The 25,924-nt window shown below is 41.2% G+C and overlaps 1 protein-coding gene across 3 annotated transcripts in view; it reads right to left on the bottom strand.

Annotated features, from left to right (window-relative positions):
* Nucleotides 1–25,924, bottom strand: part of gria4b (glutamate receptor, ionotropic, AMPA 4b) — a gene marked incomplete at both ends in the record, with an annotated part of 120,798 nt that overhangs the window by 16,319 nt on the left and 78,555 nt on the right. For 2 of the 3 annotated variants that reach the window (XM_083889992.1, XM_083889994.1), the window contains 5 exons: nt 9,340–9,713; nt 11,123–11,329; nt 20,622–20,732; nt 22,411–22,515; nt 23,509–23,676. In XM_083889992.1, the coding sequence (XP_083746118.1) occupies nt 9,340–9,713; nt 11,123–11,329; nt 20,622–20,732; nt 22,411–22,515; nt 23,509–23,676 (965 nt within the window). Of the gene's footprint in view, nt 1–9,339; nt 9,714–11,122; nt 11,330–19,559; nt 19,593–20,621; nt 20,733–22,410; nt 22,516–23,508; nt 23,677–25,924 lie in introns of those variants that run through there. The other variant, XM_083889993.1, reaches the window with a different exon arrangement.

Here is a 25,924-nt window from a genome sequence, read left to right as displayed (position 1 = left end):
TCGAGTTGATGATGGTGACACACAAGGTGAATGAGTCCTCCATGATGTGTTATTAAAGGTGCAGTGCGTAAAATTTAGGTGGAATTATTTTTAATTTGGCAGAAATTGAGGTAAAAGAGGCAATTGTTGGTTTTCATCATCCCAGAATGAGACTTTTATATTTATATCAGGAGGAGGGTCAGCCATGTTGGACAACCATTGGCGTGTTCCCAATGAGTGTTTTTTTTTGTGTTTCCGTAAGGAATAGTACCAAAATAACCATCCAATAACCTTCCCTTGGGGTACAAGAGTCATGGTTGAAAGAGCTACAAACTGAGCAGAAAATAAAGAAAACTCACTCATTTGTATAGCACTACACAATGGACTCCCTTTTCACAGGAAGAAATCTCTGACAGAACCAGACCACCTGCCTAGACAGGTTGGGGTGAAAGAAAAAAATGGGAGACAGAGGAGAGGAAGCCTTTACCGTTCTGGACTGTACCACGATGGAAACACGGTCAAGTGAAGGCTACATACTCTAGGTTCTCCCACACACAGAAGTGAAAGGTCAGGTGAAGGATCATCAGCTGCAGCTTTAACAATAGATGTTGCTAAACTTTACGCATTGTAGAAGAAGCCCAAATCATCCAAAGCTTGACTTTTACTTCTTTTGAAGGCGAAGGCTAGCACACAAATGAAGATGCTGAAAAATAATATTTTGTGGTATGTGAAGGCCACCGTAGTTCCTTGTGAAAGGGACGAGTGGGCAGATGAGTCCTGTGTATGTTATTAGAGGTCACTAATGCTCACAAAGTCCACCTTTAAAGGCCCCAAACTATCATTAATGTAACTTATGAACTAGTGTAATATAAAGCCATTTACACTGTGTACATTTAATATCCAGTCTATGTATAAGGATTTTTTGTAAATATAAAGTGAGTAAGTAAGTATAAAACTCTGCAGAAAAAGGAGAATAAGAAAATGAACAGAGGTCTGAGAGCATTAAGATGTTGTGGAAAGTGCTGAGGGAGAACTTGACTGTAATTATCTTTGAGCCCTGGTTTCAAACAAGAGCAAGAGAATCATCAGGAGACAGAAATTGGAAATAAAGCAGAAATTGTCTCAGTGTTTGTGGGGAATTGAATCCTTCACAGCAAATAAATTATACATTTAAAACGAGGGGAAAAAAAGAGTAATTTCAGCTATTACTCAGTAATTAGTCAGCATTTTTTTCCCCACCCAACTGACTAAGTTGTTGCATGCTCGGCAGCGATTCATAAAATAAACCTCCATGTGTTTTTAAAAAATAAAAAATTAGCACAAAACTGATGCATACTAATATGCATTTTAATCGAAATATACTGCGTTCTAACCTCGGATTTTCCACCTGTGACGATATAAAATGCTGCAAATATCTATCTTGGTTCATGTTAAAATCAGAGAGCAGTGAGGCAGCCACACGCCTCACATCCTCTGCTTCACTCTTTCATCTACTTTACTGCTGGAACAGAAATTAAAAAGTGACTCAGACATGATTTGGTGCAATGTGTGTGTGTGTGTGTGTGTGTGTGTGTGTGTTGCTTTTCCCCATGATTTCCAGGAATGTCCTTGAGCGAGGACTAAATAAACGAGGAGGAGCTTGTCTGCTCTCAGGGTGACACCTGAGGCCACCTCACATTCTGACTTATTCCTGCAGACAAACTGTCACTCCAGATGCTGTTCTCCGTGTCCTCACACACACGCACACAGGGTGAGATTCAAAATGTGTGTATTACCATAAATTCTTTAATGGAACATGGCCACTTGTTGAGTTTTGGTAAAAAAAAAAATCAATAGCTGAAGTGAATAAAAATGCAGTCGCTCACATGGTCATTTGAGTGTAATCTACCTAATGATTCCACATCATTTATTTATTTTTGCTTACTTTTTTAAAATCCATCATGAGCAGAAACCCTCTCTGCTGATTTTTCAAATTAAAAGTCTAAAAGAATCTATTCTTTGGAAAAACTACAGACAAAATCCACCACCCAATAGCACAGCCAGGAGCTTTTTAGCACAGAATTTAACAATATCAGGCCAACAAAGACTCGCACCCTCACTGAATAATGTGAACAAATGAGAAAAGCACCCAGAGAGCACAGAACGCCGCCAAGGCAGCTCAATGCCTATATAATAGCGATAAAAATAGTGATAGCATCTTTATCACTTGTTCCTGGTCCCATTGCTGACATTTCCTGAGAATTTCTTCCAAATCCGTCTGTGACATTTCGAGTTATGTTGCTAACAGACAGACAGACAAACAACGTATATAACTTTATTACGGATCGCTATTTTCACCAAATAGGTTTAGAAAAATTGTGTTTGTGTTTGTGCATGAACACATTGTAACATCGGGTATAAGCGCAGAATCTAATGGTGCGTTCTAGTTGTAGTCAAAGTCAGAATTTCCTATTTTGTAGTCAGGAAGTTTTGACGCCCAAGTTGTAGTTCCAAACTGAGTCGCGAGATTTCAGAGTGAACAATCTGCTGTTCAGGAGAACCGCTGTTTACGTAACTGGACCGTTTTTTTTTTTAGAAATCTCACTGAGCCCGAGATTACAATAAAACACAGCGTTCTCAGCAGTGGCTGAAATGTTTGTTTAGAACCTTCAGGGCTTCTTAAACAAGGTAAGGACGCAGATACACCCTAAAAAACAGGGTAAATTGGAACTTCCGGTCTAGGTCCGCTTTAAAGTTTGTCTTTTAGTTGAATCTTAAAGTCCATTTAGCATCTGGTTTACCGACAGAAGTATCTGCAGTACCACTCTGAACTTGGCAGGGGGCACCACAAACAAAACATTAGTTTCCGTGTATTTCAGTAATTCATATGCCCATTTACCTGTACACATTAATGCTTTCCCATCAGATGACTAGCTTACTTATTCTATTACTTATGAATATTTATCGTGATTTAGAAATCGCTTCAACAGCACTTACTCAGAGCCTCTGTCCATAATTTGCCGGAATACTGCGACAAATCATGCGAGAGCGAGGGAGGACAAGCGCTGCTGACTCGAGCAGTAAGTGATGCGGCAGGAGAGCCGCGCGTGTCAGCTGCATGACAAAGCTAATTGGCGTTGAATTAATAGAATAATGGGGGATCTTGCAGATAGAGCACTTGAAAGTCATCTCTCCCCTTACAGACGCAGCTTCTGTTGGCCTAAAATCACCGCTGAAATTAAAAGTTATGCTTCATCCGCATGCAGCCATCGGAAAAAATCTGCAATCAGGACACGGGCGCGCACGGGCGCGCGCACACTCTGAGCTAATCACGGCTAATCAGGCCATTCGCCGCGCTCTCATCAGCATCGCCGGAGATGTGGCGACCGTGACTCAGCGGAAGAGACAAAGATAATTTGTCCGAAGCGAACGAGACGGAAGTGAACGAAAAACACCTGGAGAAGCCGTGACTGATTTACACCTGAGCGCCGCGACATTCTCTGACCTGTGACGCGACAAACGACGCCCTCGGGAGAACAATAACTTTAGAGCCACTGATGTGAGCTTTGTCGTCAGTGTCACTATTTCATTTAAACACCTCTTCTTCCCCTGTTTCCCTGGAGACATTATCATTGGAGACCACTATATTAATCACTGAATTAATTATTATGGGCTGCCTCGAGGAAGCAGAAGGAGGAGTTCACCCTTACTGACAGAAAGAAAGACGGGGAATAAAATGTTTGATGCTACCACAACCGCCGCCTTTTATGTCAAAGAGCCGTGTCCTGGAATGAAGAAGTAGCATATGAAAAGAGAGTTCATTCTTCTCAGAAGACAGAATCATGATGTAGAAGAGTCATGTCGTCAAGTCCAACATGACAGAAGGAAGCTCAGGAGGCTAACTTTTAATGATGGTGATCTACTTTTTAAGATAGTTCCTTAAATTTAGAAGCCAGTGGCTAATCTTGCTCTCTAACTGGATTATCTTTTAATGAAACGCTCAAGGCCGCCCCCGTCCTGTTAGTTAATTACTAAAAACGCCAGATTCTTCTTCTTTCTTCTCTCTGTCTCTTTTTTTTTTTTGCTAACAAAGCAAATTCATGAGTCATTTCTGATGCAAAGATCCACATGCACCCTCCGGCCGTTTGCATAGCTGTTAGCCTAGCCGTTAGCCATGAACGTTTTTAGCGAACCTTACTTTTCACATAATATTTAAACTCTTGCCTTTGAGTTCAAATGAAGGACCAAAGTAAAAGAACACAGTTCACACGCAGGTGAAAACAGAGCTGTGTCCTGAAACTAGCAAAAAATGGAGGACAAGGTCACGTAGAACAAAAATGGTACACAAATGTAATAATGTTAAACATGACAGAAGGAAGATAGAGAAGTTTAAATTAGAGGATTTTATCTTTTTAAAACTAAGGTAGTTTCTCAAATTTGCACATTCATCCTCTGGCTGTTAGCCTAGCCATTAGCCATACATGTTTTAGTGGTCCTTAACTTTTACGGCTACTATGTTTCGCCTCACTACATTTTATATTAAATCATTCACTCACTGTTGAGTTTGAACGAGGGAACCAAAGTAAGATATACAAACTAAGATAGTTTCTCAAATTTAGAAGCCAGCGGCTAATCTCGCGCTCTCCAGCTGGATTATCTTTTAATGAAAGCCTCACAGTCCTCCTCTTCCTGTTTATACTTTAATCTCTCGCTAGTTAGCTTGCAGCTGCATGTGCTAATGAATTTCTGCAAGATGAGATAAAATCAGCAAAAGGCTCCATCTTTACTCATAATTGACACAGTTGCACACAAAAGCACATTTTTGCCTTATCCAGCAAATAGAAGGTGCTTGTTGTGCTAACAGTCAACCTGGATTAATTATCTGAGTCAAGACATTTATCAGGCTCAATTAAACACGAGGTTGTGCAGGTAAAGGGGCTTAATGAGGCTGATTCATTCAAAAACAAAGACAGACTATGTAAATATCATGAGCGTGACACAATATCCTCGTCTCTCTACTAGTGTTGCCCTGACATGAGCTCAGGGACTGTCTTTAAAAGGTCCAGTGTGTGACATTTAGCTGAGTTTATGAGCAGAAATAGAATATACTACCCTAAGAATGTATAGTATAAGTTTCTGCACTCAATATTGCCATTGAACAATGTTTTTAATATCACTCTTGAGGTTACTGGACCTGATTTTAGCAGTTTCTAACACAATATCGATCATCAAGTCACATTTCCACATAAAAATGAATTTAAAGCTGGTGCTTTGAGGTTTGCTTGAGAGAAAACGTACACTATGTGACCACGCGTTACCAAAGCAGAGACCAATGCCACCAAACCCAAAACTGTCCTGAACAATTTCAACATTGGATCATGGCTCCTTTCAGATTTACCTGCTGCAAATCCAATCATCATCAACAAATAAAATATGTCACGCTGTATTAAAACAGGAAACACTTAAGATAAGCAATGGAAGCGATACTCTCTTCTGTTGCTGTTTGGCTTTGCTGTTGTGATGGTGCAGGTGGATAAGGACAAGGCTCAGCTCATGTGTGCAGGTAAAAAGACACATGGCCACATATTGGATATTTATCTGATCTACACAACCACATGCTGCAGTGACACTAAACTGATTTGAAATGTTGAACTTCTGTGTCCTCACAGCCCTGAAAATAAATCATGTTGCCTCCAATAAAACTATACTGGAACTATAAAAGAAAGGCTGGATCAAACTGGATTGGGAAAGAAAGCTTTTAGATCTGCAGCAATTGACACTTGGAATAATTTCCAGTTTGATCTTCAACTTTAAAACATTAATATCCAGTTTAAAGCTCTGGAGGATATATTTTTACTCAATTTATTTTTGCTCAGCAAATTTGTTTATTATTGGTTCTAGCTTAATGCAAGTGTTTTATTCTGTTGTAGATCAGGAACGTTATCGTGTAGCACACCTTGTTTTGCAGTGCTGAAATAGGTGTGGAGTGATCAAATGAAAACACGATCAGATGGTGTGCTTCTCTGAGTTACAAAGAAGATCCTCTCTCCCTGTGGCTGTTTTTGTTGCAACTTGCAACCACAGCTCACTGAGCAGTAACAGGTAAACCTAGAAAAACCTGGGATTACATCAATTTATGTGGTTCTGACCTTTACTGCAACTGTGCTGCTGCTACCTTGGGACTAAAATGAATAAAAAAAAGAATAGAAACGTAGAAAAATAATAAAGGTTTCAACGACAACTATGAGCGAGCGCTGCCGCCAAATGTATCCCGTCCACCTCTGGCCTGGCTACTCCCTCGTCTCTGCCTGATCTCAAGCCAAATGTGAAGGAGCAATGTGCTTAAAGTGGAGAGGAAGTGCTTCGGCGCTCAGTGCTGATGGATTGGGAGAAAACCTGTGGGATTAGCAGTGACAGGTGTGAAGCAGCGAGGACCACAGTCAGACACTGATATGTAGACTTATTCATTGCGAGGGTGACATTGTTGTGCAGCACTGAGGTCCTTATCTGCAGTACACAGGCGGAGATGGTTATGGTGGTGGTGGTGGTGGTCTGCACACACGTGAACAAAGCAAGTGCACTCCTTAGATGAGTGTGCTTAATCACAGTCACACGGCCCACTATAGTCTCCTCTATAGGTTGCTTACGTGAGGCTGGGGCTATAATTTGGAATGTACCTCGGGATCGTCCATCACGTGTGTTTCTCTGCTCTCCTCTGGTGTGGGGGAGGCTGAAAGATACAGTCCCAGTTTGGTCCTCCTTTCATCTACTAAAAAAATCTTAGCAACTCTATTACAGCACAAGGTCCACGAGGGATTAAAAGCAGATAAGAGATGTATTATATGAAAGACTTCAAATAGCTATAGGAGCCATTTTAGCGGTCGATAAAAATAACTCCGACAATCATCAATGCTGGAACTTAAAGCCCGACAAAGACATTCAAACAGCTGAGAGCGGCTTTAAAGACACAGAGAAGCCACTGCAGGCTTTACTTCTATATGTTTGACCGTCAGCTGTGTGATGACAGACAGGAAACAAAGACAACCAGCTTGTAGCTAAAGACATGGACTTCACAAACCACAGTTCTTCATCCTTTTGCCAAAGTACGACACACTCAAGCCCAATTTATGGTTCCTACGTATGAGGTGTTCACCATCTGATGATCTTCAAACTGAGTCGACCGAACATGGATCAAGCTGAGGATTGGTTGCAGTCACTTAAATGAAACCTACTGTTGTTGAATGGCAATATATTACTGTAAAATGATTACTTTGCCCAGTAACAAGTAGTGAAAGGGATTAAAATGTACAGTAACAGTAATATAACAATTACTACGCACAGTAAAGTGGAATAACTGGGTTGTAGATCACAGATTATTTTGATCTTTAAAGGGTTTTAAGCTATGATGATGACTTGTACGTACGGTATCATAACTTATCTGAAGGAATACGTAGTATTTGCTCCAATAAAGTGGATTCAGTTCCAGAAGAAACGTGTTATACATTATTCAACATATAATGTCATTTTTTTTGGTTTGATACCAAGTAATCTAAGTAGTCAGGGTTCCCACACCTTCATTGACATCAAATTCAAGGACTTTCCAGGATCAATTCCCTCAAATGAAAGAAGTGAATGTGCTGACACAGCTTCCTTCACCCATGGCGTCTACTTTTATTGATCGATTGTCCTTGGGTTCTTGGTCAAAGTCAGAGATCTTGGATTTTGCATTTCGCGGGCATCACGTCGTCGTTCGCGCTCTCTTGCTGGACTTTACTCGCTCATTGTTCTGCATGGAATCTCACGTCAACAGTGGAGAGAGACAGTGTCCACAACACCGCTAGTTATTACGACTTCATGTTCATTTCTTTCTTACAGAAAATGCAAGTACTTTCTATGATCCAGGGTGATTTTCAAAATCTTGTCATAGATTATGTTTATTTCGTTTCCTGAGTCATTTGTCCAACACTGTTTGAGGTCTTGATCCTGTTATCGCCAATTAGTGAGTTGGCAGAGGAATAAACACCGGGGCACAAGCATAAATGCACACAACAGGCTTGTGCGGAACCATAAATCAGTTTGTAGTGGACATCGGTCTGCTGGACAGACGCCAAATGGACTCTTAGTGTGTGTTTTGTAACTTGGACAGAAGGAGGAGAAGTTGAAAGCCGACATCTGGACAGCGAGTTCTCCATGAATCACACAGGGTTCAAGTGCGGAGCAGACGAACCCGAGTGGAACTGGAATAACACGAGACACGAGGCGTTCAAGTGCCAAAGCCACAAGTGGAGAAAAGCTGACAGACACCGAGAAAACCTGACTCTCTTACAAGCAGACGAGTGTGTGTGTGCGAGTCAGACAGAGGACGAGGGAGAGAGACAACAAAAATCAATACTAGCAGAGACTCACTCACACACACACACACACACACACACAATAACAGGTGTGATGTCATTGTGCAAATACAGATGTACACACAACACGAGCAGTGCAAGACACACGATGAAGACAAAACGTCAAACCCAGTACTTAACCACAGATCGTATACAAACTACCAGAGATATACAGCAATGACTGCAACAACAACAACAATACTACTAATAATTATAATTATAATAAGAAGTGTCCTTGTATCTCCAGAGTGTCAACAATCACGAAACTAAGTCATAATTTTTGCTTCTTCAGTTTCTTCGTGAAATAAAAAAAAGAATCTGACGTCTCTTGTTTGTAATTTAACTTAAGAGTTAATTTCCAAACCTTTTTTGAATATTTTATTTTCATTATCCATATAAAAATATGTAAAGGAAAAACGTAGGAAAGTTTTCCAGTGGACGAATCCTGATGATTTCACCGACCCCTGACTTTTACTCCAGAACTCCAGAAGTTTTCAGCAGGCAAAATGCTAGAATCACCGGGGGTGGCAATTTTACATCCCAGGGACCGTCAACTTTTTCTACACAGGCTCGCAAATGTGGAACATACTATTAAATTAAACTGAAACAGATTTTTTCCCCCCACAATATTCTATCACACTGTGACTGTAGCTTTATAAATAAGATATAGAATATCTTCCTTTAATGTCATTTTCTATCATAATTGGATAAGAATTGGATTTCAGGTTATTTAGCCATAACTGAGTTATAATCTTGATATGCAAAACATCCGCATATTTATATGAGACTGAAGCTGAAGAGTGTTAAAATTGCATTGTCACTCATAATAAAGTAAATAAATAAATAAATGTGGATAAAACAGTCTGCCTTAAATTGTAGTTATAATAGCTTGTGGTTTTAGGAACATCAGGCAGAGTGTACACAGACCTCTTTAAATTTAAACAGTAAATAATAAAGCTGTAGTCCATCAGTGAGAGTTTAGACGTCTTACCGTGGGGAGATGTCGCAGCCCTGCTGCATGAAGGCGCCCAGGGAGAACCAGAGGGAGTTGAAGATACCAAACTCATTGGGAGGCTGGTCACTTGGCGGACCGTCAGTGCCCTCTTCGGGCTCCTCGGTGTGCCATTCGTACGGGCTGAAGCGGCTGACCAGGAAGAGCACCACGCTCACGCCGATATAGGCGAACACGATGCACATCCAGATCTCGTAGGCCAACGGGTCCAGGAAGGAGAACACCCCAGGTTTGGATTTCTGGGGCTTCTTGATCATGATGGAAATGCCCAGCGACATGAAGGGCTTGGAAAAATCAATCACCTCCTCCCGGACCAACGTGATAGTCAAAGGGGCCACAGCGATTTCCGCTTTCTGTGTGGGGGCGGAAAGAAGAACGTTGATTAGCCGTCTCCAAACGACAACAACAACAATTACCCTATTTTCCATTTCAGCTCGTATCATTTCATTGTTTTTCCCCATGGCTGAACAAATGTCTGAGCGATCAAATTCAAAACGGGAGCTGAATAAACCTCATCGTGATCAAGTGAACACACACAGAGAGAAAAAAGAAAAGAAAATTGAACAAGGAATCCTGAAACCATGTCTAAAGCTGAGAGGCTTAGCTGAAACTCTGAGGAATCAGCGGGGTGGATAAAATAATGTGTCAGAGAAATCTGCTCACTGCACAGGAAAGGGGGGTAAAAATGGGATGCAGCCATTTTCCCAAGGTCTGCTGTAGAAGCACAGTGGTTTGCTGAAAATCCACAAACCAGATTAAAGCTAGTGACTTAGCAACACTTGTGTGACCTTGCCTGGTCGGCTCCGCAGCGGCGGGCTTAATAAGAGCCGAGAATTTAAAGTTTCATTACCACTGTCTGACATTTAAGGAGGTGGAGAAAGAGAAAACGGGGACGCTGGGAAGAAAATGAAAGAGATTTAGGTTCTTACATACTCAGCAAAATGCACTAAGATGACAGCTTGAGGGCATTTAGCGAGCGCTAAAATACACGGCAGGTTAAAGGGAGGCCGAGGGGGGGGGGGGTTCGTGAGAGCAGCACGGCTACGCAGGCTTTTTCAGAAGGAAGTGAATGGTCTCAAAGTGTCAGCTTTGACAGCCTTCGTGTCCTCAGACGGTCCCGCGTGGAAACAGCGACCAGTGTCCCACTCGTCTGCAAAACCGCAAACAAACCCCAGACCACACCACTGAAAGGACACCTTTCTTTGTGTAGCAGCAGACGACAGAGCTGAAGACACTGAGACTTTTGTCTCCATTATTCCAGGGACAGCTCGGGTTAAAAAAGGTTCTATTCTTTTATTCAATAAACACCCGTTTATTCACGCATTCATCACTTTTTCTATCACACATCTTGGCGTTAAAGGGGAACGAAACCCCCGCTTCTGAAGCTAACTAGTGGGAGGTGCGTGGGGGGCGTGGTCTGGCAGTGAATTTTCAGCTGTGAAAAACGTTTTAAAATGATGATAAAAGAGAGCGATCACATCCGTAAAGTTCTGTTTCCGCGTGGAAAACAGAGAGAAGGTGGGGCTACAGCCAAGCTCCGCCCACCTTGTGACCGAAAATCATGACTCATTCAATAGTAATTCCCGATTTTCCGTAGAGAATCATGCTCATGCTACTGTGGAGAAGGAAGGTGGTAATGTTAAAAAAATACTCTTTTTACTTAAAAAGTAAAGTACCCTTAAAGGGATACTTAAACAAACAAAATCTACTCTAATCTAAACAAATCTACTGAGAACGAGGGATAGAACACATGAAGTCCTACCCCGTACACCAGCTCCCCGACCATGCCGTTCCAGATCTTCGTCTCCGAGTCCCTGGCTCCGTACTTCCCGTCGGGCACGATGGAGATCTTGTACTTGATGCCGATGTGTTTGGCGATTTCCGAGGCCAGGTCCACGCAGTATCCCTCGAACTGGTCGTTGCCCTCGTACATCTCCCAGTTCTTCTTGAGCATCACGTACGGACCCTCCTGCACACGGGACCGGGACCAGAACACACACACACACACACACACACACACACACACACACACACACACACACACACACACACACACACACACACACACAGACATGAGGACTCACACAAAACATGAGCATCAATCAAGGTTAAAGGGATACTGGGATGTTTTTGACCACCGGGAGTGCTATTGAGCAATATTTTGATGAGCGTAGAGTTTACCACCTTTTCAAAGACACACATATTATGCCTTATTTATTACCCCAGAGTAAGCACAGCAGATTCAACTAAGATGCTGCATTTTTAGTGTTTCAAATATTGGCTCCTGGAGAACAATTTCCCCATTTTTAATTTTGCACCAGCATTCTTCTCCAACATCATATCAAAGTGTAGGAGGTCAATGTTTTAAGGCTTATTTTGCAGCTTGTGTTGATGTTTTTCAATTATTTTTTTTATAGTTTATTGTGATTATATATGACTCTAAGCACTCCAATACCCAGAATTCTCAGCTGTAATGGTAAGGAAAAACAGTCAGGGACGTCGATTAGATTACAAAAAAAACACAGTTAGTCAATTGCTAAATTATTCATCAACTATATTCATAGTGGGTTAACCAGGTTAAGTGTTTATTTTCAATAATTAAATATGAATATTGTGTGGTTGCTTCTGCTCCATGTAACTTTACCATATGGACAAATAAAAATAATAGTTGCAGCCCTTTACTATGGACTGTTATCTGTAATTGGACGCTTCGTAAAGAGATGAATCTGCAGTTAAATTTTGCAGCATTCTTGATGTACGTGGTTTGTATCTTTGATTTATTAATCAAAGGCGTCAGATCATAATCTGTGTGGACTGTTGGACTGGGGGAGATTTCCACGTCTTCCATGTGAGCTACAACTGAATCATCCAAAATTCAGCTGAAACATTAACTCATTCCACTTCACCTCATAATTCAAACATCTGGCTCTATTTAAATAAAACATACTCTATATTCAATGTCTTTAAAGCGGTCTTTGCCACATTATTCAGTGTTGTATAACAAAATAATTATAATGATGACAAAAGAGAGGATTATTAAGCAGTTATGTGTCAATATCGATGCATGACGCACAGAAGGGAGGTAAAGGAGAACATGACTCAGCAGAATTGGAGGCAGAAATACAGCTGCGCTGCAGTTACACCTAAAACAAGCCTGACTCATCACTCTGTAAGCAGCACGATTAGATTTGCCTTTGCTCAGTAAAGTGATCAAATGTAAACCTGGTCCACTTTTCCCTCGTTTTACATTTACAAACAAATGACTTTTGTCATGGAAGGCGGCCGATTGCATATCGAGAACAGGAGCAATTTATTATCCCCAGACGTGTTTTGCTTGACATGGCCCCGGGCCGCAGAAAGGTAAACCAGAGACTTGTCAGCGGGGGAGAGAGCGCAAATGTTCTGCTTGGAGCTTGCGGCGCAACAACAACAACAACAACATGAAGATGCACAGCAAAAATGATGGCACGGTTTAACAGCTCTGTGCCCAAACCAGACATATGCAATATGAAATATGGATTCCACACAGATGCTATCGCACCACGAGGAACTCCACAAGATTATGATTATAATCTACAAGAAGTTTGTTTGGACTCAAATTACATTATAAAGTTAGTAAAATAAGACAAACTTACGACAAAGTAGTCACACAACGACTCTCAGTTTGACAGCAACTGTTAGCATTCACACATTTAATTTAGAATTTAAGGAAATCCAATTCATGTCTTGTCTCACTGTGACAGATTTTCAAAGGAATTATGGAGATAATTAGGATTAAATGTGTTCCTTTTAATTGGATTTGTACAGTGTGACAATACAATATATTATATGGATGAAATAAGGACAGAACATGTAAACAAAGATTTCTGTTTGAACATTTCTTGTGGCATATTAACCACATGATAACATACTGTAAGCTATACATTGACCATGATTTCTTACAGATACTTTGGCCATTGGGATCATTTAAAAGATGCAATTATCATGTACACGCTCCCTGATTTCCAGTCCATTACCTATAAATAATTTTGCCATAAGTTTCCTACACAGAACTAGATTATTCGGTACCATTTTTAGGAAACTAGGAAGTAAAATGTATAACATTTTCCATTAAATTTTCTGGGATTGGAAATTTGAAATGAAATGCTTTTGTTAAAATTGGAGTTAAATATCTTTATAATGTGGCAGTAATGGCAGTATTTGGTCAGCAACAGACGTACTTCCCCCCCCCCCAGTATTTCACAACATTTCATCCAATCAGGAGCCAGAACTGAAGCCCCACCCCCTTTAACAAAGAGGGAGGAAGGAAGAGGGGAATATTAACTGTTATTACCCGATCCATACTAAAAACCTGATTCTAGGGTTTGAAAGGTTCTACATTTGAATAATATAAATAAAATGAAAGGGGAAACCCCCAAAATAACTTAGGGGAATTTTAACGTCAACAATAAACAGGGAGTGTAGCCAAAAGAAGAACTCACTGACAGCAGCTTTAAAGACAAACTGTCCTTATTATGGAAATGTTGTACCTTCAAGATAAAGCATTTCCTACATTTAAATTCAAAACTTTCCTCAGTTGTTTTTAGTTTTGGTTGAATCTCAAAGATGAATCAGATGTGATCCACAGGATTAGCGATGTTAAAGGAGCTCGAGAAATGTCAGAGGTCGGTGTTTTTCTGGCACGAGAGGAGAGCATCGTCGTCGTCACGGAGATCTTCAGATTGAAGAGGCCAGCGTGGCTGACAGGCTGGTCAATAATCACAACCACACTGAATCACTTTCACAGCCTAATGAGACTCATTAAACATGCCGTTAACAGCACATGTATGTACACACACACATCGTCACAAATCCATACGTCTGTGTGTGTGTGTGTGTGTGTGTGTGTTATGTAAACAGTATGTTGCACTTTCTGTTTGAATGTGAGCCGCCATCAACAGACAAACCATTGTTTCTCAGCACATGACTCATTTTCTCTGGGTGTCGTTGGTCTGCAGCCACTTCAGGCACTAAACCTGGTTTTATTTGAATTTGACTGAACATTAAAAGGTCACATAGAGTGGTCCTGTTGCACACAAATGTTAGTTATGGAGGTCTACTTACATATATTAACTTGTTTTTATGGTCAAAAACCTCCAAGTTGCTGTAAACGAGCCGATTGAAATCCTCTTTTCTGACGCTGTTCATCAGCCACGATGTTTCAGAGTGAACTTTCACCCCCAGAAGACAGAGTCTTGTGATTGGCCAGTACTATTCAGCACATCCGCTCTCAGAAGCACAGCTCCCCCCTCTGGAACGGTGGATGCACTGCTCCTCATTATCAAAACATTGTTTTAATAGTGTTTAAAAATAGCTTCTTCACGACTCCTCGCCGCAGTCCTTTTATGACTTTGACCCGGAGTCAGACCCAGAGTCAGAAGACACTGTCGCTCATGAAACACCTCCACAACGGCGCAATTCTTCTTCTGCGGTTCAATGTACGCAACCGGATGTGCCTGGACTGGTGCCAGTCTCAGGAGAACCGGTGTTTACGTAACTATTACGGGATTTTCAGATAACTCGATGAGCCCCGAGATTACAATAAACACAGCGTTCTCAGCAGTGGCTGAACTGTTTGTTTCGAACCTTCAGGGCTTCTTAAACAAGGTAATGACGCAGATACACACCAAAAAAACAGCGTTAATAGGAACTTCCGGTCGAGTTCCGCTTTAAAGCACAAGGAAAAACGTCCACTCAACAGGACATGATGACCTCGTCAAGGGTTTTAGTTTGAGAAGCTGGTATTGTTCTTCACATTGAACCAATACAGATATAAGGATGTTAGGTTTCTCTTTCTCTTATCTCTTTTCTAATCACATGGATTCATTTTTCATGGGCCGACTGGGAAGCTACGATGAAATCACAACTTAAATCAAGGATAAAATCCCCAAACGGAAGCTTCTTAAAGTGAACCAGCCTGAACACACGCTCTGAAATCATGGCAGATTTCAACCGTCAAATAAAATCTACACCAACTTGACTCGAAAATATATTCAGAATACGTTTGCATCCTCAATTCATGATCACACAGCATTTTCTGTCAAAAGTTCTCTCTCTCTACAGCACCAATGTCCGTCGAGAAAATCAGTCATTTCACATCACAGCAAACAGGAGTTGTTGATCCACTGCTGCCTCCACCAGTAAGTCCTCATGTTATTTTGTGACTTTGGAGTTTGAAATCTTCGCTTCAGATTTACTTTTGTGGCAACAACTTTGCCAAATACAACAGCAGTAGACGAGCAGCTCCTGTGTCACAAACGGATAAAAATGTTGATCATCTCTATTGAATAAGAGTGAAACACTGAGACTTCAATATTTCCTGCTGGGAAACTTTGTCTAACGGTGACACGAAGCGCAAACATATTCTCAAGATACTGACGACATAGATTTTTATCAGCTTGTTAAGATTGTCGTTCTTGTTTTATTCCAGGTGAATGTCAAAGTGTACAAACACCAGATCATTTTCGTAGGTTTGTTCACAACGTTTCAGCCTGTTCAATACAAGAAATAAGGAGGCTAGCCTCCAAGGCTAACTGCCGCTAGCTTTCAGGGCTAATTTAGCTAGTTTCACCTTAGCTAGTTAGTTAGTTTTACTGAGCTGGAATATTCAGCGTCATCTGTAAAATTAAAATAAAGCCACAGTCTTTGGACTAATAAATGTCTTATTATAATCTTGTTTTTATTTGACTTCCAATATCACAGATTTGAGACAAGATAAAGCATTTAAATGGAACAACTACATTACGCTAAAGCCAAGGTTCCCAACCTGGGGTCCAAAGATCCAAAGAATCACATGCATGCGATGCAGAACTTTGTCAGGTTATTGAAATTCGAGTTGTGCATATGAAATTTAGAGAATCACAATTAATCCCAAACCTTTAAATTATCTGACCTCTGACCTTTTGCAACCATGACTGCGTGAGCAATAGAGGGCGTCACGATTTCGATTGTAAACGATGTCACGATCTCAATCGTAAACGACGCCACATTCTCGAGCTTCGAAAGCAAAGGTGGACTGGAGGATTTAACCACGGCCCCAGTGTGACGTCTTGTGTGGTGGTTGTAGCCATTGTAGCATGACTACGCGTTAGCTTCTCCCACTAACCCGAAGCTGCTGCCAAGCAATCGTAACCACAGCAACTGTAGACGTAACTACAACAACAATTCTGTTAACACAGACAACTCTTCTGTCCTCTTTTGGAGAGAAACTTGCTCAAAATTAAACTTATGCTAAAGCGATAACTAGCGCTATAGACGTGTATGTAGCATTCATTATGGTAATACGTTATTATAATTTGACGATAAGGCCTCAGTGTGGTACAAATAACAAATTAAACAAGTTATCATGACATTAAACCAATGATAGGACAGTTTTTTATCAAATATACACACAAAGAATAGGAACTCTAACCTACAACTGTTGTTTAGAGCTAACATAGCATTTTTTAAACCGGCAAAAAACACAGAACAAGCAAATAATCAGTTTTAAATTGTGACTTTGATTTGAAAATTATAAAATGATCCTCCCTGTAGGTGACACACACGTGTCCAGGTCTCTGTTTAAGGTCCTTTGCAGAACTTTGTTGGAATATTTACAACAAACTCGCTCAGAAAACAGCAGCAAAACGGAGCTGTGATGTGAAGAGTGGAAATAATTCACAGAGCGAAGCCTCGTGGCCAAACATACAGATTTCCCAGGTCCCAGCTGTGCAGCGGATTCTCTTCAAACTTCTCGTTCACGTATTTCTTGTTGTTAAATCTCTTGTTCGGTTCAACATGAAAGAAAATCGATCACAATGGTATCGTGGGTTCATCTTCCTCTCCGTCTTTGTTGTTTTTGTTCGGGTACAAAAGCCTCATGAGCTTCTTTAAAACTCCAGCACAGGCAGACTGGATTTTGGCAAAGGTCTACAGAGGAACAGAGCTGCTCTTTGACTTCAGATGACAGAGCTGATACAGATTTCACTGCAGCGCACACAGAGCTGAGAAAAAACAACTACTAATCTGAGAAAACAAGGTGCTAACCTATGTTTGATGATGATTTGCAAACAGGTGGAACTGCTCCTTTACATCTGTTCCCCCCAAAGGCTTTTGCACACAGATGCCTTCTTCATTCAGGGTTTTTTTTGCACGGTGATCCGTTTGATGCAAGATTTCACATCAGCGGTGCAATATTGCGCAAAAACAATTATATATTTTTTATTTGCTTCTGATGAAGAAACATCTAAGCAAACTTATAATTAAAATATTTAAATGATGAAGCTGTGAACAGCTGCGTCTGTACACAAATTCCGACCTTCTTCAAATCGTCAAACTGAGTTCTTCAGTGTTTTATTTATATATATATATCTTTAATAAAGGTCCAGTATGTAAGATAAAGTGACATCTAATGGTGAAAATATAGACTAGACGATCTAGTCGAGACACAGGGCCACGCGTTTCATCAAACGCAAAAAAAAGGTTAAAATCCCGTCTCTTAATCCCTCACACGACAGGATAAATCAGTCCAAAATCAGAAGACACCCACGAATGACGGAAGGGCCGGTTTTTCTACATACGTCAGTGACCTTCATGTGTTTTTCTTCTTTGTTGGTGTATTCAGTGGCTGTAGAAACTTACTTAGTCAACATAAAAGTCTTATCCTAAGGCAACGGAAAACAAACTGTTTTTTTAAAATTGAATTTAAAGTGATTACTTTATGTATAAACATACTAATGGGTAGTATATATATTCATATCTCTCAAATGTCACATACTGGACCTTTAAAGGAACAGTGTGTAGGATTTTGTGCCATCTCGAGGTGAATATCACAAGAATATCACCCATTACTGATGACAAAACAACACCGATTACACCAAGAACAAGACAGAAAACCTATAACCACAATAAAAACACATTCAAATCATTTTAATTAACAGTACATTTTAAAATAATTAAGCGTGATTTTGTAAATAAACTTCACGGACTCTGTGGAAGTGAGCCCATTTTTAGTAATTTTCGACAATATTTCTTAATCTTCAGGTCATATGACATAAATTTCACATAAAATTCACCTTATACGGGGACTGCATGGTCAAATGTAAGCAATACAGACACCAGCTTCTTTCTTAATATGAATGAGTGCATCACAATGTGCAAAGGCCTTAAATAAACCCCTGTATGCATCATGAGAAAACTTTAAGTTTGTGCCGAGCAAAACAGTGAACACACACTTTAAAAGCAGCCGTCACAACGTAACAATAACATCACGCTACACACACAGACAAAAGCATGATGGGTATGAACTGGAATGATGATGAGAGGATTAGTCTTTCTGAGCTGCTTTGTGTGTCGTGTTGTGTTGTGTTGTGTTGTGTTGTGTTGTGTTGTGTTGTGTTGTGTTGTGTGCGTCAGAGCAGGTACAGTGACAGATTTAGAGCAAAGAGTGAATCAGTTGGACATAAAAGATTCAAAAAAATCTGATAAAACCCGGGTTTGTTTTCTTTTAAAATCGCAGGATTTCCACAGAATTCAAACCAGGATGAAACTGAAATGTGTGGAATTAGATTTGTGTCAATATAATCAAACAAGACTTAAAATAATGTTTTAATCGTTCGGAATTGTATTTTCAGGAACTCCAGGCCCTTGACTATGACTACAATTTGTGTATTTTGGTTTAGTGGTTCATTTTTGATTTTGATGAATGGATGAAGCTGCCACAAAAAACACGACATACGACGATATCTCACACACACACACACACACACACACACACACACACACACACACACACACACACACACACACACACACACACACACACACACACACACACACACACACACACACACACACACACACACACACACACACAGGCTGTTTATGCTCGCAAACAGACACTGAGCCGTGAGGAGTTGAGGAACCATTTTAGCCTGAATGGGCGTCCATCTGCGAGCACCATCCTTAAGAAAAAAAAAAATCTCAATTTGCATTTAATTTTCCTCTCCAGTGGCTCCAGTCCTCGCTGAGATTTCTGAGCAGGGCGTCCATTAACATGTGTGTGTGTGTGTGTGTCTCCTCTGGTCTCCTCAGTGTCTTTAGGTGTGATTTTGCCTCGGCCTTCAGTGTCCGTCACTCTGCCTTTAAGGCCTTTCATATCCTGCTTGGGTCCGACTCGGGGCTCAGTTTCTTAAAATGGGGTTCCTCATCAGCGGCTGAAAAGAGGGAGGGATTGTGCTGAGCTGTGACTCTCCATTCTCACCTCCTTCTTTCCTCCTCCTCCTCCACTCAGCTGCTACATGTGTATGGTTCAACATCTGTCTGCAGCAGCTGCAGCTGCAGCCACGGATTCACATGCCATGCAAAGGCCGTTCACTTTTATCACGGGAACAATGCTCTGGTTTCATCTCAGAAATGGCAGCACGTCCTGGACTTCTTTTAAAGACCAATTAAAGCATTGGATGGTATATGGATGTTTATTTTGAAATAATATATATATATATATCAAATTAGTGACGGAAATCTGTCAGTGCTGTGTTTTCTCAAATAATCACAGCAGTGTATGAATTGGGACCAGTACACATCACCATATGAATATTTTGTGTCAGATTTTAAGGATGGAAAATGTGCTAAATTCTGGGATTATTGTCTAAACATGTTTTTTTTTCCTCTCAATTCCAATGCAGATTCAACAAAACCAGCAAATCTAGAGCAAACTACAGTAAAGACATATAATTATAAGTATATTATAACATCAGCTGTAAATAATGCAAAAAATAGAGTAGAATATAATAAAAAAATAGGATATAATTGAACTATTGTGCTTTATATATTTCTCTGCATCCATTACATTCACACATTCTATTTATTGTTCCGTTATATTTATTTTTCATATAATTTCAAGGGTCTTGTCACGTTACTATTTATAAATATTTTCTATTTTCATTGGATTTTTGGATTTTCTGTTAATGTTTTAATTCTGAAGGAGGAAAAGTAGCACCTCCAATTTCCCCTCCCTCCCCCATGAGATGAATATTATATTCTGATTCTGATGTGAATTGAAACAGTGTAGAAGAAACAGCTGTCAGAGCAGCTGATCCTAGACCAGTCGTCCTCATGGAGACCAAAACCTGGTCCCAATGAGGCAGAAACTGGTTCTGTTTAGAGCTCAGATTTAAATTGTGGTCAGGGTTAAGGTATTAACTGTAGGGTTTAGGTTTGACGAGCACATGCCGGTCTCTTACCATGATGGTCGTCACGACGACGGTGCGGTTCTCCATGCCGGACGTGTCGTTGGGGAGCAGCGGAGAGTCCTGGATCAGCACCAGTTTGTCCGTGTCCGTCCAGTAGCCGATCTGTGTGGAGGAGAAAAGTATGAGTGTGTGTCGCACCATGTGTTCAAGTGCATGTAGGATTAAAATTAGTATATAATTTACACACACACACATAACCTGCAGTTGTGTCTAATACAGAGGGATTTATTTGATTGAATTGAAGAAGGTAAGTAAAAATAACTGTGACCAGTGCGAGCAAACAGTGTTTGTTTTAGTGGTTGAGTATTTGGCGCCACTACCGCATATTGATTGGTTTTTAAAACGAAAACAGAGCAGTGAAAACGCACTGAAAGACACTACAGCTTGTTTTGTTTTTGCTTCGCCCCGTACAGTCTCGGCTGACTTATCGATTTCCATCTCAATTTGGAGGATGAAAGTCGAGCGGCGTGGGGCGAGCGCGCTCGCTCAGGTGAAGCGGGCGTTTGAATGGCTGATTGAATTAGCTTCCACAATATGGGCAGCTGCGCGAGAGAATTCCCAGAAGTCTGTAAACGGCCCAGGGCCACGAGATTACTGACAAAACCGCTGTCATTTCAGCGAATGGACCGTGAAGCTCACGTATGCTGCAGAGAAGAAAGTGACAGCACAGTTAGCGCTACGTCAGATTAGCTCCATTTCCTTTGGTTCAGTTTGGTATGTCACAATTATTTATTAGAGAATTAAGAGAATTGGAGAATTGTATATTAGAGAATTAACACTTTCATACGTAATTAACAGACTGCAAAATTTCAGAATAAGTGTTTGTTCTAACAGGAAACGACGTATAATTCACTACAAATGAACAAAAATGAATCTCTAAATCGCAAAAACTGACAGAAATAACTCATAACTTATACTACGTGGCGGGAGAGCCTTTTCTTTAACTGTGTAACTGGTTCACTTCTATAATATGACTGACAGGAAGTGACAGATGTGATACGTGTGTGTGACAATATGAACGCACGGAGAGGAGGTGCACAGTAACGGTCAGCTGATTTATGACTTTTGATTTCCCCCCACAAAAAAAACAAAAAATAAACGCCAATAAGAATTGATCTTTGAGTGTATTGATCGTAAAATAAGACGCGATGCAGTTTGACAGCGGCCATAAGCAGCTATAAGTCACAGAGAGCGCATGTGTGTGTGTGTGCGTGCGTGTGTGTTTATGCCAGCTGGCTGCTGCTGCTGCTGCTGCTGAAGAGCCAGACAGTGGAAGGAAGAGCAGTGATTGGCTGCCTCTCTCCTGTGATGCTGAACACTAAGGTGAATGAGGAATTGTGGGAAAATATAGGAGAGAAGCTGAGATCCAAACACACAAACAGTCTGGTTTCCATGACTTCAGAGGACATTGCATTGACTAACATTAGTTTTAAAACGTGTCTTCACCTTAAAATGTAATCTTAGATTATGGGGATGTGATTTTGTCCCCACAAAGAAGAAACGTCCCCATAATATGAGTGTGTAAACAGATTTTAGGTCCCCACAACATGAGGAATACCAGGTTACACACACAAAAATATGTCCTGACGGGACATTGCTGAGAATGAAGGACAGGTCTGTCTGTCTGTCTGTCTATCTAATGCTAATTTTAACTGTTTAAAAAAAAGATCAAACTAAATCATGACATATAGAAATAACAGTCACACAAACAAACATGTATCTGCAAAAACAGTGTGAGTGTGTGTGTGTGTGTGTGTGTGTGTGTGGTGTGATGATTTACCCGTCTGGGTCCATTACTCTTCAGCTCAAACACGTCCATATTGTAGTTGACCCTGCGGCCATAGTGGTCAAACTGGACATTACCTGTTAATCCCTGCAGCCGGACCTGCACACAGAGGACGACACAGGAAATCAAACCTTCAACTATAACACTGGGGAAATGCTGCAGTTTTATAACATTATTATAAAAACTAAACCGCTGCATAAAAAAGGTCAATTTATGTTGGCTGGTGAGGACAGATTTACACAGGAAGCAGCAGAGTGATTGAAGAACAATGAGAACGATTAATAATCCATGATCTTTGAAGTTGGGGGAAATAGAAGAAATACACATGATTAATGTTTAAATATATCCTGGGATAGATTTAACTAATCTAAGATGCTTTTTCTGGTTGGTTTTAAACAACATTATTCATTTAAAACAAGTATTTTCGTGGTTCTAAAGAAATAGGTCACACATTCAACCAGAGACTCCAGCTTCAGCGACACTACTTCTACGATGTCTTCAGGAGTTACAACCATAGACTTTTCATTCAACATTTAAAACCATAGAGCAGAACAAATTCAAGGACGTTTCCAGGACCAATTCCCTCAAATTCAATTTGACAGAATGTGCTGACACAGCTTAGATTGGAGGGCGTCTCGCTCCAACGTCTAGCGTCAACGTCTCACGTCAACATCAACGCCAACATCTCACGTCAACATCAACGCCAACATCAACGCCAACATCAACGTCAACATCAACGTCAACATCAACGTCTCTCGCCAACGTCTCACGCCGACGTCTCAGGTCAATGTCAACGCATCACATAAACGTCTCACGCCAACGCCTCACGTCAACATCTCGCGCCAACGTCTCACATCAACATCCCAAGTCAACATCTACTTAGTCTAAGTACATAAATCAATGCAGGGCATGAAACAGTAGGTGGCGTTGTAGCAAACAAGGAAAACATTTACCTAAATGTCAACTTAACGTTGTTCTTGCACAAACTTCATGCACTTTCAATGACCCAAGTCTATATAGGGACAATTTCAAGAACTTTCAATGGGTTTCAAGGATGTTGTATCCTTCATGTCGTGCCTCGCTCGCTCTCACCTGTTTGAGGGTTCGCTCCATGTCGATGCCCTGGTTCCACGGGGCGGCCGGGTTGGCGAGACAGTCGCCTGCGTTCCCCCGTCTGGAAATGTCCACCTTCTGCCTGCGCAGGTTCCTGAAGGCCTCGGCCATCACCATCACGCCGTCATATGTCAGCGCTGAGGTGTACTGGGAAACCAGAGGAGATGCTGTGTTTGGTTAAAAAGCCTTCCTTATTCTGCAGCTACAAAAAAAAAATGTCACATCTCATAAAAGCGCTGCAGCAGGAATTATGGTTCAACTCCGGCCTTTTAGATTAATCAGAGAGAAATAATTTGTTACACTGACACCTGGAGGCCGCCCTGCTGTTTTGTCTGTTTTGCGTACACACACAGTATAAAAAAGTTATGAGGCCATTTAAATGCTGATTTAGCGGAATGTTCTGCAGCATTTGCTGCTCAGATATCTTTGCGTGAAGCTGAATCAGAGGAGCATTGGTGCCGTAGCGTCCCCGGGTGCTGTAGAGACGCAGCATTTTGAGTGCGCTCATTATTCTCCGGGAGAGAGAGTCAGGAAGTGCACACACCCCGCGGCGTTAGCCCGCTCTCCTCGAGTCCATCTTTGACCTGGAGAACCTCGCGCTGCATGTGATTATTCGGATGCACAAAAATCACTCTCTCCCTCCTGAGCCATACGTTTCCTCTATAACTCACCTCTGGAGCGGCAGAAAACTAATTGAGGGAATGACAAAAAGGAAGAAGGGACGAGGGAGGCAGGAAAAGGGCTGATGGTGTGTCCAGCCGGGCGGCAGCCTGGCATTAATTATCCCTAGTAGCAGGAGTTCATTAACTTTGCCTCCGGTCGGGGGGTGAATCCTATTCATTAAAGCCACTGCTCACTGTGACGTTATGGCTCTCAACAGAGACACTACACTCTATCCCCTGGTTACTCTCGGACAAATTGCCCCCAGTAGAAACACACACTTATACATACATGCAACCAATCAAGGTGCGACATTAACTATCCCAACAATCAGTCCGATAATTGCTATCAGCTCAATTCTGCCAGGATCGTGAAAAAGGGTCAGCGCGGGATCAATTCTGCTCTGAAGCTCGTGTGACAAGATTCCGAAATGTGCCACTTCCTGTTTTTTCCAATCAGCACTGAAGAAAACATTGATATAGACGCTCAGTGAGTGAGATTTAGAACGCATGTAGTAGGTAAATTAATTCCTCTCACTGCACAAATAAGAGAATCTCTCAGCAGTCAGTAAATCAAAGCAGACTCCATGAAAGGAACGGCTACTGTCAGGACATTATACACTGTAGAACTCTGATTTGAAAGGCTAATTTAACAGCTTTGGAGTCCTTGTGACGGTTAAAATAAAGTCTGGAAGGCTGTCTCTTTGCAAGAGCCCTCTGACTCAGGAGGTCGGGTCTAAACACAGATTGCTTCACGGCACTAAGCACAAACCTCTGAGCCAGATACTATAAGATCAAGGCAGTGATAGGGTTATTTTTGGCATACATCATGGCACAGCTGAGATATTTCGATCTTTGTCACGCCTTGGAATTTCACCCTTTCCAGACCCAAACTTCAATAACATTGAGGAGTCCTCCGCTCACCCATCCCTTCCCCAACTGTCAGTAATCCACATTTTGTTTTGCATACCAGAAATGACGCACACTTTCTCCACACTCCCACTCTCTCTTCTGTTTCCAATTCATTTTTCATTAGTTAATACAATTAAATGAAATTTAATTAAGTTAAAAAAAAACAAAAAACTTATTAATTCCCATGGGGCAAATCAAAGACACAAAGAGCAGTTGTCAACAAAACACAAAACAAGTCAGGCTCCGCTTTCAGAAATCCCATTTCCAAAGATAATTAATGAAGGAATGCAGGAGACAGTGTTGTCACACAGCTGCGTTAATCTCACTAACAAATGTCACTGTTGACAAGAAATGACAAGAAAGACACAGATCAGGTTCAAGTCACCATTCTCAATCCTGCCGACCGAGCTCTAATTGGCCAATTTGTTTCCCCCAAACAGGAAATCAAGCTGTTTGCTGGTGAGATAACTGCTGCGGCTAATTGGAAGATATGGTTTGAGGGGAAGTCAGACTAAGATAAGGGCGCCTGTGAAGGTGAGAGCTGGACTTGGTCTCCCTCTCCTGACGGTTATTAAAGGCTTCCCAAAGATCTGATGATTGAAAAAGTAATCTGAGCAGTGTGAAGTGGTTCAGCGGCTGCCAAGAAAACAATAACAAAAGAAAAGAAAAACACAAAGACACAGCAGCCGTGTTAAAGCCTGAGCACTAAGAACAAATAAGAAGGTCTGACTGTGAGTCAGGCTGTGGACAAACTCACAGGGAGCAGAATCATTTGGTCTGAGTAGATTTCCAGGAGGGAAGGCAATTTATCAAGAGCTGGAGTG

Source organism: Microchirus variegatus, assembly GCF_963457635.1.
Source record: "Microchirus variegatus genome assembly, chromosome: 5".
In the NCBI taxonomy this organism is placed as follows: Eukaryota; Metazoa; Chordata; class Actinopteri; order Pleuronectiformes; family Soleidae; genus Microchirus; species Microchirus variegatus.
Note: the sequence above shows the minus strand (reverse complement) of the source record. Positions and strands in the feature narration are given on the sequence as shown.